General features: G+C 50.0%; 1 protein-coding gene across 4 annotated transcripts in view; it reads right to left on the reverse strand.

Annotated features, from left to right (window-relative positions):
* Positions 1 to 17,053, reverse strand: part of LOC140391704 (unconventional myosin-XVIIIb-like) — a 546,871-nt gene that overhangs the window by 25,323 nt on the left and 504,495 nt on the right. For all 4 annotated transcript variants that reach the window (XM_072476590.1, XM_072476756.1, XM_072476499.1 and 1 more), the window contains one exon: positions 13,755 to 13,891. In XM_072476590.1, the coding sequence (XP_072332691.1) occupies positions 13,755 to 13,891 (137 nt within the window). The remainder of the gene's footprint in view (positions 1 to 13,754; positions 13,892 to 17,053) is intronic.

Genomic DNA, 17,053 nt, shown 5'->3' on the forward strand with positions numbered 1-17,053 from the left:
CTTTACAACTAAACCTGAGTGCTATCTAGCCCCTGCGGGTGCTTACGAAGCATGGCCAAAACAGAAGAAAAGCTGAGGCATTCTGGTGTCCTGGCTGACGGTTATCGCTCAAACAACACCGCTGAAACAGTTTAACAAATCATTAATCTTATTGATGTTTGTGGGATCTTTCTGTGCGCAAACTGGTTGTGCCGTTTCTTAAATGGTTGTGACGTGCCTTGGGATGTCCTGAATCTAACAAAGGCACTATACAAATGCATGTTCTTCATTTATTTCTTTCATTCTGATAATAATAGCTTATTGTCACAGTGAAGTTACTGTGAAAAGCCACCGGTCGCTACATTCCAGCACCTGTTCGGGGAGGCCGGTACGGGAATTGAACCCGTGCTGCTGGCTTCGTTTTGCATTACAAGCCAGCGGTTTAGCCCACTGTGCTAAACCAGCCCAACTGAGTGAAGCAGTTGGGCGGTGACAACAATCTGTTAATTCACGTTAATTTGATCTTGATGCGGCTTCACAGATGACCAGAACAATCAAATTAATTTTCACTACGCTGTGGGACAGGGTCATAACCATTCCAGTATCATATTGACCTAGGTTAACCAAAGTTCCTGTGCTTAACACTGCTATGCAGTGACTCCCAACGGAAAGGTTCTACTGAGGCTTTGGGTGACGGGAAGAGCAGGATTGATTGTAATGTCCCTCGTAGCATCTGGCATACCAACACTCACACATTAAACTCCAGTGTGAAGAACGGGCACTTGACTGACGTACCAGGGGACTGACGACATTGCTGGGGCCTAGGCCCTGGTGTGAATCAGTGCTTGCTGGAAAGCAGGGAAGGGAAGGGGGAAAACATTCTTGCAGATGTAAAGTAACAATGTTTTGAATAAAGGCACACTGGACGTTAAGCAGTAAGGTAACGACAGGATACAAGAGCTTCAAGCTGACATGTTGTTTGGAGATTCATTCACAGTTTGATTCAATGTATCCTGTCGTTATTTAAATGGGACTAAGTGAGAATAGCAATTAAAGCAACCAAGTCCTTCAGTCAGCAAGGCTATCTTCATTTCCCTCAGCACCTGTACCCCATAAAACATATTGGGCTGAAATTTTCCAGCCCTTCCCACCAGGGGTATCCTCCAGTCCCACCAATGGCAACCCGTCGTGGCACGTTCCTCGACGGTGGAGGGTGCAGGGTACACAGGTACCCTGTAAACAGTGGCGAGACTGGAAGATCTCATCGCCGGCCAATAGCGGGCCTGTTTGGGGGGGGTGGTGGGCAGGATGTGACATTATATAAATGTACAATATGTAAAGTGTTGATGTTATGTTAAAACTAGCCACTAGATGGAGCTAAGGGACAGTACTATAAAAGGCACTGACTCTTAGGCTTCTGGGAGAGTGAGCTGGAGTGAGTGGAGTAGAGGTAGAAGAGTAAAGTGCATTGTCGAGCTAGAGAAGATAGAATGAAATGAAAAGAAAATCGCTTATTGTCACAAGTAGGCTTCAAATGAAGTTACTGTGAAAAGCCCCTAGTCGCCACATTCCGGCGCCTGTTCGGGAAGGCTGGTACGGGAATTGAACCATGCTGCTGGCCTGCCTTGGTCTGCTTTAAAAGCCAGCGATTTAGCCCTGTGCTAAACCAGCCCCAATATAGTTACAGTTAAAATATAGAGATAGTGTTAGTGGGTGTAGTTTAATAATATATTTGTTTGCCATAGGAATAAGTGTCGAACTCTAAATCAAGTAGTGTAAATAAAATTAGTTTAGTTCATGAAAAGAACTTCAAGTGTCTTTGTAATCATGACGCTTTCCATCCTGAAGTCAACCTCAAAGATCACCACAGGGCAGGGGGGGCAGAAATTCCTGCTCATTATGAAGGCCGCCATCTTAGAAATAGACTTGCTTGGAAGCCATGCACAGAAGCATACCAACCCCTTATTTTTAACCCTCTTCAGTGAGGTGTTGTTAACTGGGCCTTTCCCTTATCTCTGGATGTTTGATGACCCACTCCTGAAGGGGCTGGAGAGTAAGAGGTTTTTTTAGGCATCATATTTTAGGAATGATATGAAGACTTTTGAGGGGGTACACAAGAGGATTATGAGAATGTTTCCAGGTATGAGGGTTTACAGTTGGGTGGATAGACTGGAGCAATTGGGGTTGTCCTCCTGAGAGCAGACCAGGCCGAGAAGAGATTTGATGGAGGAGTTTACACAGTTTCCAATGGTCGGAAGGTCACTAGATAGTGGGCACAGATTTATGGTGATTGATATAAGAACCAGAAGCAAATGAGCAAACATTATTGAACATAATGGGGGCGATTTTCCGGCTGTGTAGTGCCCAGTGTAAATCCCGCTATGTGGAGATAATTGCGGGTGAGCCCTGAAATGGGATTTGCGGCAGGCGCCAAACATTGCACAATGCTTCCGTGCACTCTCAGCAGAAGTGATCCGGCTCACGCCCATCGCTGGACATGAACCAAATTAGCACCTTTAGAATCCAATTTAAGGAGTAAGAATTGGCTTCAAGCCGAATTCTCTCGGCTCCTGCAATTCTCCAACCTGCAGCATAACGTGAAACCTGCGCGAATCACAACTGTGCTGTACTTTTCTTTGTTCTTCTTTGGTCTCCACAAATGGGGATGTGTTGGCCACGCCAGGGGGTTCAGAAGGTATTCTACCCCAGGTGATCAGGGACATGGCATTGCAAACCATGCAGTGCCAACCAGGCAGTGCCAACTGAGCAGTGCCAGGTTGGCTTTGCCAGGTTGAAATGCCACACTGGCACTGCCAAGGTGCCAGGGCAGTGCCAGGGGGCTGGGCCTGAAGGGGAGCCAAGGGCATGAAGTGGGAATGGGCATGAAGAGGCAGGGCATTTGGTGACTTCAAAGCCGGGTGCCTCTCATCTGGGGAGGGGGCGCTGGTCCTGGCGATGGAGGGAAAGGGGGTCTGATGCCAGCTATTTGGAGGGGATCTTTGCCAGGAATTGGGAGGGTCTTAGCTAGGATTTGGGAGCTCTTTCCCTGCGACTGTGAGGTATTTCCTGGGGAATGTACGGGTCATTTTGCAGGGATTTGGAGGTGGGGGAGGTATTTTTCGGCGAGAAGGGGGAAGAGTCTGTACCATCATTCGGAGATCAGAGGTGCCCCCGTCTCTGAAGATCTGGCCTTGCAGGCGCCTAAGGGTCCTGCGCATCTCATTATCAGCACAAATCACCCCAACTCCAGAAAAATGACTAATGTGGGAAGATCGCGATTGGAATCGAACCAGAACAGCAGGCGTGATTTGCACCGATTTTCACACTCAAAATGATACTTAGGCCGAGGATCTCCGTTCATTCACACCGGCGGGATTCTCCGGTCTCCCTGCAGTGACCGGAGTGTTGGCTGAGTGCCAAAAGCTCCCTACTCGCTGGCAGTGCTGGCGGGGTGAACTCGCATCGGAGAATCCCTGCCTTAGTCATTTATGGGGTGCGCACTGTCTGATCGGATACAGATTCAATCGTAGCTTTCAAATGGAATTGAATAAATACTTCCAGGAGAAAACAATTGCAGGCATACGGGGAATGAAACAGTGACTGGGAATAAATGGATTGGTCTTCAAAAGAGCCGGCACAGACTGGATGGACCAAATGGCCTGCTCTATGCTGCATGGTACTAAGAGTGTGATGTGTGTAATCCAGTCTCAGGAGCAATCCACAATGAAAGGGGACCACATAATGTGGCACCTGAGCCAGTGCCGTAAGAAAGCAGATCACAGGACCCCATAGATTCACCGTGACTGAATTCAGCAACTTGGAAAAGGGCAGAGAACCGCACACCCTAGCTGTGGCTCATCAAACTGCAACTTTAATCCCCTTAAAGGGAACCCCTACGAATGAGGCAAATATTTTGCCTGAAGGGGAAGGGAGAGAGACCTTCAGCCATTTGCTGAAATGCATGAAAAATAAAAATGTGAAATTATTCCTGAATAGTACTGAACCGCCTCCACCAGATCACCATTAAAATTAAAATGAGCCGAGTCATTTCGGATCGCTCCACAAACCGATTAAACATGACAAAAGTTAGGGTGAAATATTGAAGCAGAAATCGCGGAATGGTCCAATGTTCTTTTGCATGAGCAGTTTAGAGACGTGTGAAGGATGTTTACAGCCTGACTATTAAAAGAGTATGTCTGTTGATTGACAGTGTGACCAGATTGATGGGCAAGTATTTTCAAGCTCTGCACCAAACAAGGTAGTTAGGAGGATGGTGGTTAAACCAGACTTCATATCAGTCATTAACATCTACCCAGAACAATCGATCAATCAATCAATCAGGGAGTAATGAACATCAAAATGTGCATATATTGGGAATTCAGTGTTGCCGTTTGATGAAATGGATTGTAGCCTCAAACTAACAGTGAATAAAGCCTGCCGTCTTTTGCTTTTTCATCTGTTTTGTCGGTGCCTCCGTGGTCTTGGTTCCCTGGATTTTTCTTCTCTTGTTACTCCAAAGTTGCAAACCCACCACCTTATAAGCATCTTACCCTCAGTGTGTGGAACTCTGGAGGCACCAGACCATCGCGTATCCTATTTCTTTCCCTGTAAGTTAATATAGTAGCTTGCTGACATCTGTAAAACCTTTTTCCTCCTTTATTTAGAATCATAGAATTTACAGTGCAGAAGGAGGCCATTCGACCCATCGAGTCTGCACCGGCTCTTTGAAAGAGCACCCCACTTAAGCCCACACCTCCACCCCATCCCCGAGGCCCTGTAACCCCACCTAACCTTTTTTTGGACACAAAGGGCAATCTATCATGGCCTATCCACCTAACCTGCACACCTTTGGACGGTGGGAGGAAACCGGAGCACGGGGTGGACGTGCAGACTCCGCACAGACAGTGACCCAAGCCGGGGATCGAACCTGGGACCATTCATCCATATCTATAGTCTCATATTTGCCAGCTTTCTACTCTAGCCCAAAGATGTTAGGTTAGTTGGATTGGCCATGCTAAAGTAGGGTGGGGTTACGGGCAGTGTGCTCTTTCGGAGGATCGGTGCAGACACGATGGGCTGAATGGTCTCCTTCTGCATTGTAGGGATTCTGTAAGACGGAATATTAGATTCGGGCTAATTATAAAGTGCAGTACAGCATTACAAATCATTGATTGCATGCTGCCTCAATGTCTGCATAATTACCTGATTCAGATTAATATTTATGTTCTGAAGACAATGGAATGCAAAATAACATCTAATTTCAGTATTACTTACACAACTGAGCCAAGCAGAATCTCTCTCACTGCTTCAGATGACATGATTAAAAGTCAGTGATGCACTCGACAGCACAATCCCTTAGCTTCCCTCGTGTTCTCTGCCTCTCACTTGTAAGATTCAAGCTTAATGCCAATTTACAGCAAAGGTTATTATTATTATCATCTAACCAGTTTAGTCTCCTACTCTTGTGCAATGGTGCTTGACCCTTCCTCAAGGTTGCTCGTACGACGGCCCAAGGAAAATTGAAGGAAGTTCTGAAATTCAAATTGAATATCTTACGAACATGTTACGACCTTCTCCAATGATGTTACAACATCGCCTTAAATTTTTCAATGCTATGAAAGAAGTGAGGTGGAAGTGTTTAAGAATATCGGGTTAAAGTTCCTCTATTTTCCTCTCCCTCTCAAACATCGAGCCTCATTGTTGCACAGATCACCTGCAGGCAAAAAGAGAGGTAACCAAGCCAATTCTAGGGGGCAGCACGGTGGCGCAGTGGGTTAGCCCTTCTGCCTCACGGCGCCGAGGTCCCAGATTCGATCCAGGACCTGGGTCACTGTCCGTGTGGAGTTTGCACATTCTCCCCGTGTTTGCGTGGGTCTCACCCCCACAACCCAAAGATGTGCAGGGTAGGTGGATTGGCCACGCTAAATTGCCCTTCAATTGGAAGAAATGTATTGGGTACTCTAAATTTAAAAAAACCCAAGCCAATTCTCACCTCACCAGCAGCACCCCCCCACCCCCGCCTCACCCTCCTTCACCTCATACCACACTACCCTCTCTTCCTCTCCTCCTCTCCCCACCTGTCTTCAGCAACTGTCCCACATCAAACTGAGTTCAAGAAGTTATCTGTAAGAGTGGAGGCTCTCCGTTTTGCCCACTCCGTGATGCCCTACTTCAATGTACCAGGCGAGCTCACCACTTAGATGTGAAACTAATGTTTAACCATGTATCTTATTGAGCTGCATATCAATGGCAGACACTCCTGTTAAGGTGAAAGCATTAGTTTGATATTAAATGAAGGTATCAGTTTCGGATTAGAATATTTGGACATGCTGTGGGGGCTGACACTCTGAGCAAATTTTGTACAGTCTATTTTATGCTTAAAGCACACCAATTTTAACAAGCAACAGGCAATTTTGCTCTTACATATCTCTCCTTCCCAAATCTCCTCCCAAGGTCGTCATCACACTAAGGAGAGAACAGAATTTGTCACAATTTACCACCGCACCAATCCTCCTCCGATACAAAGCACTGCTTATTAAATTAAGGATTCACCTGAGGAAGGAGCAGTGCTCCGTAAGCTAGTGATTCGAAACAAACCTGTTGGGCTTTAACCTGGTGCCGTAAGACTTCTCACTGTGCTCACCCAGTCCAACGCCGGCATCTCCACATCATTGTTAAATTGATTGATTATTTTTTTATTTAAAAAATAAATACATTTCGAGTACCCAATTAATTTTTTTCCAATTAAGGGGCAATTTAGCGTGTTCAATCCACCTACCCTGCATATCTTTGGGTTGTGGGGGCGAAACCCACGCAGACACAATTGATTGATTATTGTCATTCTCTTCAGGCCTTGGGCAGAATAACCCAAAAATTGCCGAATCAGGCGAGAAAAGCAGTGTGAAACTTGCTGGGTTCCCAGCTGTCTTTTCTAGCCAGGTCGAAGGCCACTCGGTGCAATTTCAAAGTGATGCTGGGGGTCACATAGCCAGCTTTTGGGGGGGGGGGGGGGGGGGGAGGCGAGGCGCCTAAATTCAGAGATCAAGCCACCATCTTTAAAGGGCCTTCCAATCCCAAAGTGAGGTTCAAGGCACCGCCCCTCCCCCCAACCCTTGGCGCATTGGGGCGCATTCCCATTCTAAGTTCCCCCCCCCCCCCCACCCCACTACCCATTACCTGCAGGCATAAACCCCCCTCTCCACCATCGCCACCCCCCAACATAATGGGAACCTCTCCCCCAAATGGGGTTCCCTGGAGTACTTGCCGCCTGGCCCCACCGTAAGCAGTGCCAACCCGTCAGTGCCTATCTGGCAGTGCCAGGGGGCGGAACCAGGGCACTATCCTGCCGTGTCTCTCAACACTCGGGGGCTATACTCATCTCCGAGCCATTTCTGAATATTAAAATGCATGCAAATTAATGAAATTCAGGTTCACGCCCGAACCCGATTATGTCGCCGGCAAGAGGGGGAATATTTCAGACTGAGATCTCACTGCCACAAATCCCGTTACGGGCCTATCGTGACAGATAGCGCCCATAATAGCATTTGCACCCATGGCGATTGGGCCCTGAAAGCTTCACCCCTTATTTTTAGAGCCTCTTTAGAATCTCCCGGGGCAAGATTACAGGGTCGTTGCCGTCACTGGGGAAGGGTTGGCCCAAATGGCAACATTTAACAAAGGGCATAAAAATATCATAATTCAGTCGTCCATTTTAGCTTCAACATTTACCAACGATGGCAGAAGGGGAGGAAACCATTGAGCTGCCTGGACTCAACTCTAGATTCCCGGAATGAATTGCTGGTTAGACTAATTTTAATCTTTCCTCGGCATCCTCATGTTCTCTGTCATTTCATTTAAAGATGGTGGCTTGATCTCTGAATTTAGGCGCCTCACCTCCCCCCCCCCCCCCCCCTCAAAAGCTGGCTATGTGATTTGCAACAAGCCAGAGAAGCTGTACTCGCCGAAGCACTGAAAGTTCAATGCAGCTGTAATGGCAAAGATACACTGTGTAAAAAGTCATATATTGTACACTTTGTGCCGGGTTCCTGCTGTATCTAATGGTTTGAGTGCTACTCTTGGAGTTAAGTACAGTTTGTGTGTGGTCATTCCGGAACATCAACTTCTTTCGGAACTTGCAGGGATTTGTTTTAAATTCTTCCCATCATGAAATTCCCAAAGACCTTGGGCGGGATTCTCCAAGCCTTCGCGCTGAAATCGGTCCTCGGAGAATCTCCGCCAATCGGGCGCGCACGGTTGGCGCGGTGCCGGTCGGGGACCATTTGATGCACAATCAATTACCACAAAGACGAGAGTAGTGGAATAATCGAGGCTTTATTGAGCAAAGATGTGGTGCCTCCTGTAGCTGGAACCAGAATGGCTGCAGCACCGGTGAGCACACACATTTATACACCGCCTGCTGGGCGGAGCCAGCGGGCAGGGATTTACCCATGTACCTCTACTATACGGGCAGTGCCGTAATACATGTAATATTCTACTAGTGGTGACTACCACATTCACCCCCTGTTAAAAAAGAGTCCGGCGAGTGTGGTGGAAAACATTATAAGTTAAGTCTGTCGGGGGGCTTGACCTTCCTCTGCGATCGCCTCAGTCTTGGTGGTGATGTGGGCACCGACTTGGTCACCTGTGACTCCAGGAGCGTATCCTCCTCTTCTTCGTCACCCCTGAGTGGGACCAGCGGGAGGATGGATCCTACTGGGGCGGGGGCTGCGGTGAGGTTCGCTGGAGGGAGGGTGAGTGGCGCAGGGGTGAATGAGGCAACTGGGGGCGGGGGGGGGCGGTGTCAGGTCGGGGGTCGTGGGTGGGGATCCTGGGGGTGCCAGGTCCTGGAGGGAGACTGTGTCCTGCGCCCGTCGGGGTGGGCCACGTAGGCGTACTGCGGGTTCGTATGTAGGAGGTGGACTATTTCGACTCATGGGGTCCGACTTATGGGTCCGCACATGCTTCCGGAGGATGACGGGTCCAGGGACTGTAAGCCATGTTGGGAGCGAGACCCCGGAGGTGGACTTCCTGGGGAAGGCAAACACACGTTCGCGAGGGGTCTCGTTAGTCACGGTGCAGAGGAGCGATCGGATGGAGTGGAGCGCGTCGGAGAGGACCTCCTGCCAGCGGGAGACCGGGAGGTTTTTAGACCTCAGGGCCAGCAGGACGGCCTTCCAGACCGTCCCGTTCTCCCTCTCCACCTGCCCGTTTCCCCGGGGGTTGGAGCTGGTCGTCCTGCTCGAGGCAATGCCCTTGCTGAGCAGGAACTGACGCAGCTCATCACTCATGAAAGAGGATCCCCGATAGCTGTGGATGTAGGTGGGGAAACCGAACAGAGTGAAGATGCTGTGGAGGGCATTAATTACCGTGACAGAAGTCATATCGGGGCATGGGATGCCGAAAGGGAACCGGGAGTACTCATCGACCACGTTCAGAAAGTACGTGTTGCGGTCGGTGGAGGGGAGGGGCCTTTTGAAGTCCATGCTGAGGCGTTCAAAGCGGGGGAGGCCTTCACCAGGTGCGCTCGATCTGGCCGGTAGAAGTGCGGCTTGCACTCTGCACAGACTTGGCAGTCTCTGGTTACGGTCCTGACCTCCTCAATGGAGTAGGGCAGGTTGCGGGCCTTGACGAAATGGAAGAACAGAGTGACCCCTGGGTGGCAGAGGTCATAGTGGAGAGCCCACAGTCGGTCCATTTGTGCGCTGGCACATGTACTGCGTCAGGGGGCTCATTGAGCTTCCCCGGATGATACAAGATCTCATAGTTATAGGTGGAGAGCTCGATCCTCCACCTCAAGATCTTGTCGTTTTTGATCTTGCCCCGCTGTGTATTATTAAACAGGAAGGCAATCGACCGTTGGTCAGTGAGGAGAGTGAATCTCCTGCCGGTCAGGTAATGCCTTCAATGCCGCACAGCTTCCAAAAGCCTCCATTTCGACAGAGGAGTGCTGAATTTCGGAGGCATGGAGGGTGCGGGAAAGAAGGCCACGGGCCTGCACGCCTGGTTGAGGATGGCGGCCAGAGCTACGTCCGATGCATCGCCCTCCACCTGGAAGGGGAGGGACTCGTCGACCGCGTGCATCGTGGCCTTGGTGATGTCTGCCTTGATACGGTTGAAGGTCTGGTGGGCCTCAGCCGTCAGGGGAAAAACTGTGGACTGAATGAGTGGGTGGGCCTTGTCCGCAAAATTAGGGACCCACTGGGCATAGTAGGAGATAAACCCCAGGCACCGTTTCAGGGCCTTGGGGCAGTGGGGGAGTGGGAGTTCCATGAGGGGGCGCATGCGGTCAGGGCCGGGCCCTAGGACTCCATTTTCCACGACATAGCCAAGGATGGCTAAGCGGTTGGTGTGGAACACGCATTTCTCCTTATTGTATGTGAGGTTAAGGAGTTTGGCGGTCTGGAGGAATTTTTTGAGGTTGTGGTCCTGCTGATCGTGGCCGCAGATGGTGACGTTATCTAAGTACGGGAAGATGGCCCGCAGTCCGTACCGGTCAACCATTCGGTCCATCTCTTGCTGGAAGACCGAGACCCCATTAGTGACGCTGAAGGGAACCCTAAGGAAGTAATAGAGGCGGCCGCAGATGGTGACGTTATCTAAGTACGGGAAGGTGGCCCGCAATCAAAAAGGCAGGTCGTCTCGTGCCCATCAATCTTCACCGTCGGTCGCGGTCGCGAGATTGCTGGGCCGGGATTGATCCAGGGTGATAGAGGCGAGCTGCGGCAGATGATGGGAGGTCCCGGGCTGGTCAGCGGTGGTGGAGATAGCGGCAGGCGTTGAACGGCCAGAAGAGCAGGGGTCCTGAGGCGCCGTCCAAAATGGCGCCGAAGATGGGGGCACCCACGGGGCGCACATGGCGTGCGGCATCAAAGATGGCGGCGCCCAAGGGCCGCATGTGGCTTGCGGTGAAGAAGATGGCGGCGCCCAAGGGCCGCACGTGGCTTGCGAAGGGGAAAATGGTGGTGCCCCTGCGTCGCAAGTGGGGGGTGCAGGAATGCCGGGTGTGTAAACAGCAGCGACCGACCGACCGGGCCTGGCAAACAGAAACAAAGTGTCCCTTCTTCCCACAGCCGTTGCAGGTCGCGCTCCGCGCCGGGCAGCGCTGCCTGGGGTGTTTGTTTTGCCCGCAAAAATAGCACTTGGGCCCCCCAGAGTTGGCTGGCTGCCGCGCGGCGCAGGCTTGCGGTGAGCTGGAGTCGGCAGCTGGTGGGGCCTACGATGCCCACGAGGGTGCCGCGCGGTCGGGGGCGTAGGACTGGACGTTACGAGAGGCCACTTCTAACGAATTAGCGAGCTGCCTAGTTCACACAAGATCAAGAGTACCCCCTTCCAGTCGCCGCTGGCGGACGTACGCAGACCTCATGCCCGTGACGGAAGCATCTCAAATTAAAAGTTCCATGTGCTGGACTGCCGAAACTGCCTGGCAGTCGGAGTTCCTACCTAGGATGTGCAGGGCACACCAGAAATCGTCCAGAGACTCACCAGGGAGTTGCTGTCTCATGGCCAGGAGGTGCCTGGCGTATACCTGATTGACTGGTTGAACGTAATGTCCTTTCAGGAGCTCCATCGCTTCGGAGTAGGTGGGTGCATCCTGGATGAGGGGAAAAATGTCAGGGCTCACCTATGAATAGAGGACTTGGAGCTTCTGAGCGTCCGAGGGTTCCTCAGCGGCTGTTCGGAGGTAGCTTTCGAAGCAGGCTAGCCACTGGTCAAAGGCAGACGTAGCGTTGGCTGCCTGAGGGCTCAGCTGCAGGCGATCAGGCTTGATGCGGAGATCCATCGTTTTAAATATCTTGCTCAATAAATTGATGCACTATCAATTACCTCAAAGACGAGAGTAGTGGAATAATCGAGGCTTTGTTGAGCAAGATGTGGTGCCTCCTGTAGCTGGAACCAGAATGGCTGCAACACCGGCGAGCACACACATTTATACGCCGCCTACTGGGCGGAGCCAGCAGGCAGAGATTTACCCATGTACCTCTACTATACGGGCAGTGCCGTAGTCCATGTAATATACTACTGTGGTATTATAGGTATTACGGTACTTGATAGGCTAAAGCACCATTGGTGGAAACTGTATGCTTTCTATTGGCTAGAGTGTATAATAGCTCCGCCCTGATAGGCAGGGTATAAGAACCCGTGCCGCCCCAGCAGCCCTAATTCTGTACCTGAGCTGCTGGGGGAAACATCTAGCTTATTAAAGCCTTCAGTTGGACTACAACCTCGCTTTAGTGGTCATTGATCGTGCATCAACTACTAGTGGTGACTACTACACCATTGAAAGAGGCCCCCACGACGATTCTCCAAGTGCAGCTGGCCGAGTTCCCACCGGCGTGGTTCTCTAATGGTTGCACCCGGTGGGCACTCGGCGTGGCAGCTGCGGATTCAGTCCACGGCCGCCATGGTGGGGGTGTGGGGGGGATCATTCACCGGAGGGGGGGGGGGCCAGGCTATCGATTGGGGGCCACCGGTTCGCGGGTGCGCGCGATCTGGAGGGGGCTATCTGCTTGGTGCCGCTCCACGGTGTGCGTCGGCCATGTGTCGGCCGCCACCGTGTAGATGCGCGGACCCTCGACTGGACGTGCAGGACCCCGTAACGGCAGCCGGAGATGCGAGGAGCACTCCGGGGCCCTGCTAGGCCCCTGCCAATCGGAGAATCCAGGTAAGTCCAGAGTGATTTGCGCGCGTTTTTGTCATGGGTGTGGGACAAAGCCCCATTATTGGAGAATCCCGCCCCTTGACTTGTTTAACCGTCAGACGGTTGAGTCTGGATTTTTTATTTTGGCTCCAAGAACTGAACAGCTTTCACTACCTGGTGTCTGTACTTCTTTTTTTTCCAATTTAAAGTACCCAATTATTTTTTTCCAATTGAAAATGAAATGCAAAATGAAAATCGCTTATTGTCACAAGTAGGCTTCAAATGAAGTTACTGTGAAAAGCCCCTAGTCGCCACATTCCGGCGCCTGTTCGGGGAGGCTGGTACAGGAATCGAACCGTGCTGCTGGCCTGCCTGGGTCTGCTTTCAAAGCCAGCGATTTAGCCCAGTGAGCTAAACCAGGGGCAATTAAACGTGGCCAATCCACCGGCGCATCTTTGGGTTGTGGGGGTAAAACCCACGCAGAAACAGAAAGAATGTGCAAACTTCACCCGGACTGTGACCCAAGGCCGGGATTCGAACCTGGGTCCTGAGCGCCATAGGCAGCACTGCTAACCGCTGCACCACCGTGCCGCCCTGGTCTGTATTTCTAACCATGTCTGCAGCCAAGTACACCTCATGGCTTTTGTCATTCTGACAAAACATAAATTTCTTTACCCGTCAGTCTGGCCTCAATAAAAGTCGAGATGGATTTGCAGGTACAGCATTAGTTATTTTATTTGGCTTGCAAGCTTGATTCATTTCACAGAGGCATAAGACACATCCAGTCTCCTACACCCCGGAAAGCGAATGAACAAAGAGACAAAGGGATCTCTGCAAATCAATTCAAATGGTATCAAGTTTCACATACACGATTCCCATAGGTCATCCTATACCCCTCCTGACCTGGTCATACATTCTGATTGGCTCACTTCCAATCCCTTCCTCTGGCCCCTATTACCCAGCATCCTTTTCTCCTCCTTTGGTGGACACACCTCCTCCTTGCTTTGCCATGCGGTCTGAAATCCTTTGTCTGTGAACTCACCAGAATGAGACTGGCCTATCTCTACATTACAGTAACTAATATCTCTAAAGTAACTATTTTATATCACATTCGTCAATTCCAGACTGAACAAATTACCTTTCGGTCTCATCATCACTTTCATCAGTAGACTCCTCCTCCAGGACGGTCTGCAGGTCTGCGATTCGTTTTATCGACGTTTCCAGATCGGCTTGCAAGGTCTGTTTAATCGTCATCAGGCTTTCCACCTGAGATGTCTGCCAAGTTAAACAGAAATGAGTGCACTGAACATTACAAAGATACGGAAATAAAGGATGAGCTATCCCCCCCCCATTTTAAGGAAGAATTTTCATCCTCGATATCTTTTTCAGACTCTGTCAGATTTATCTCATGACTGTGTAGTTAGGTTTCAGGTTGGATACAACAATAATATATTTGGACTTTTCATCACTAATGGTGATTCAACACTGTCTCATATCCTGACGGCAATCCAGACCTGCAACTATAAATATTTACTAGTGCTCAGCAGTGTATTTTGTCATGATGTTGATGCTGAGTCACTGAGGTAATTGGAGCTGACAAATGGGGTCAAGAGGGTGAGTAATGATGATGCCTCTGTCTTTGTTTTTGTTACCACTCTGGAACCAATAACCTGTTTCCTCTTTAGAAAGGAATAGAGAGCATCCTATCCGGCTGCACCACAGCCTGGTATGGCAACTGCTCGGCCCAAGATCGCAAGAAACTGCAGAGTGTGGTGAACTCAGCCCAACGCATCACACAAGCTTGCCACCCCCACATTGATTCTGTCTACACCTCCCGCTGCCTCAGGAAGGTAGTCAGCATTATCAGAGACCCCTCCCACCCAGGCATTACCTTCTTCCAGACCCTTCCATCAGACAGAAGGTACAGAAGTCTGAAGATCCGCACATCCAGGCACAGGAACAGCTTCTTCCCCACAGCTACTAGACTCCTCAACGACTCTCCCTCGGACTGATCTGTTCCCTGTAAGAACACTATTCACGACGCCCTATGCTGCTCTTGCTCATGTATTTGTTTGGTCCTGGTTCCGCACTGTAACCAATCACACCGATGTGATGTCAATGTTCTCTGTCGATTATTCTCTGTGTCTACTATGTACGTACTGTGTACGTTCCTCAGCCGCAGAAAAATACTTTTCACTGTACTTCGGTGTGGTGATATGCATCACTGTAAATACACAAGGGGTTAATGTAAATACACTAAGACTAAGTAAACACTAAAGGGAGCACCAGAGACATCATGACATGCAGACATACAGCTAATCAACAAATAGAATAGGACATGACCAATGGGCAGTCAAGACACTCAGAGGTGACACTACCACCATGGGCAACCCATATAAAAGGACAGGGCACACATGCTCTTTCTCTTTCCACAGGCGACACAGGGGCAGATCAGAAGCATCACACCCACCGCATGGCTTAGAGCAGACTGGTTAGTTAGACTGAGTTACTATAGCAAGATTAGCAGGAGAGTCGAACTCAAGTAGGAGAATTGTTAACTGTTCAATAAATGTGTTGAACCAATCTCCGAGTCTGAACCTTCCTTTGTCAGAGTATACATCAAGGAAGCAGCTTATGCTACATGAAGAAGCCTAACACAACATTCGGTACATGTGACAATTATTCAATCATTGGGACTCCAACGTCAGGCTCAAATGGAGGTGACAACACTGCATTGTGAAAAAAACTGTGACTGCCCAAACATGACTGCCCATGCAGCAGAAGGACAGAACCTTGCAGTTTACCTCTTTGAATATAAATTCCAATACATGTTTGATTTAAAAACACAAGAGAGCTGGCATCCAGTTGCCAAATTACACGAGAAACCCCATACATGTGCCAAAACCACATCGATCAATGTTGGTAGTTCAAATTAAAGGACTCCTATTTGACTCTTTGGATGGGTTCGGGCAGGCTATGCCTGTAAAATATAAAATGATGTTGGTACTGAGCGGAGCACTGATAAGTCTGTTCTGTGCGGGGTTCAGCATAATGCATTTCTATTAGACGTTAATAATGTTTAATCAACTCCCTTTGTGTCAGTGGTATTTGCAGTTTGAAAATGAATCTAAGCTTGACTCACTGATAACAATATGTACTGTATATAATTAGCTCGGTGAGACATCTAATAATTGGCTGGTTCTCTACAATTGTTGGCCTTTGTAATAAGAGAGAGTGGAATGATGCTTGAATATTGATCCCTATCTCTTTTTTAAAAAAATATATTTATTAAAGTTTTTTAACACAATTTTTCTCCCTTACAAACAATAACCACCCCCCCTCCCCCACCTCGTAACAAAAAAAACGAGAAATCGCGCAGAGCAAGATATATACATGGCAAAATGATATATTTACACAGCTTTGTACACTGGCCCTCACCCGTACGTGCCAGTTTCCCCAACCCTTCATGTTATCTCTTGCTCATCCACCCTCCCAGGCAGTCCCCCCTTTCCCCCCCCCCTCACCCCCCCCCCTCCCAGGATGTCCCCTCCACCCCCCCCACCCCCCCCCCCCCCCACCCAAGGTTGCTGCTGCTGCTGACCGACCTTCCTCTAACGCTCCGCGAGATAGTCTAGGAACGGTTGCCACCGCCTGTAGAACCCCTGCGCAGACCCCCTCAAGGCGAACTTAATCCTCTCCAACTTTATGAACCCAGCCATATCATTTATCCAGGCATCCAGGCTGGGGGGCTTCGCCTCCTTTCACATTAGCAAGATCCTTCGCCGGGCTACTAGGGACGCAAATTCCAGAATGCCGGCCTCTTTCGCCTCCTGCACTCCCGGTTCGTCCACTAATCCAAATATAGCTAGCCCCCAGCTTGGCTTGACCCGGACTTTCACCACCTGAGATATTGCTCCTGCCACTCCTCTCCAGAACCCCTCCAGTGCCGGGCATGACCGAAACATATGGACATGGTTCGCCGGGCTCCCTGAGCACCTTCCACATCTGTCCTCTACGCCAAAGAACCTACTCAACCTCACCCCCATCAAGTGCGCTCTGTGGACCACCTTCAACTGTATCAGGCTGAACCTGGCACATGAGGAGGAGGAATTAACCCTACCTAGGGCATCAGCCCACAGACCTTCCTCGATCTCCTCCCCCAGCTCCTCCTCCCATTTACCCTTCAACTCTTTTACCAGCGCTTCCCCCTCTTCTTTCAACTCCTGGTGTATTTCCGACACCTTGCCCTCCCCGACCCATACACCCGAGATCACCCTATCTTGAACTTCTTGTGCCGGGAGCAACGTGAATTCCCTCACCTGTCGCCTCACAAAAGCCCTCACCTGCATATATCTAAAGGCATTTCCCGGGGGTAACTCGAACTTCTCCTCCAGTGCCCCTAGGCTCGCAAACGTCCCGTCGATGAACAGGTCCCCC

The sequence above is a fragment of the Scyliorhinus torazame genome, chromosome 1, assembly GCF_047496885.1.
Source record: "Scyliorhinus torazame isolate Kashiwa2021f chromosome 1, sScyTor2.1, whole genome shotgun sequence".
Lineage (NCBI taxonomy): Eukaryota > Metazoa > Chordata > Chondrichthyes > Carcharhiniformes > Scyliorhinidae > Scyliorhinus > Scyliorhinus torazame.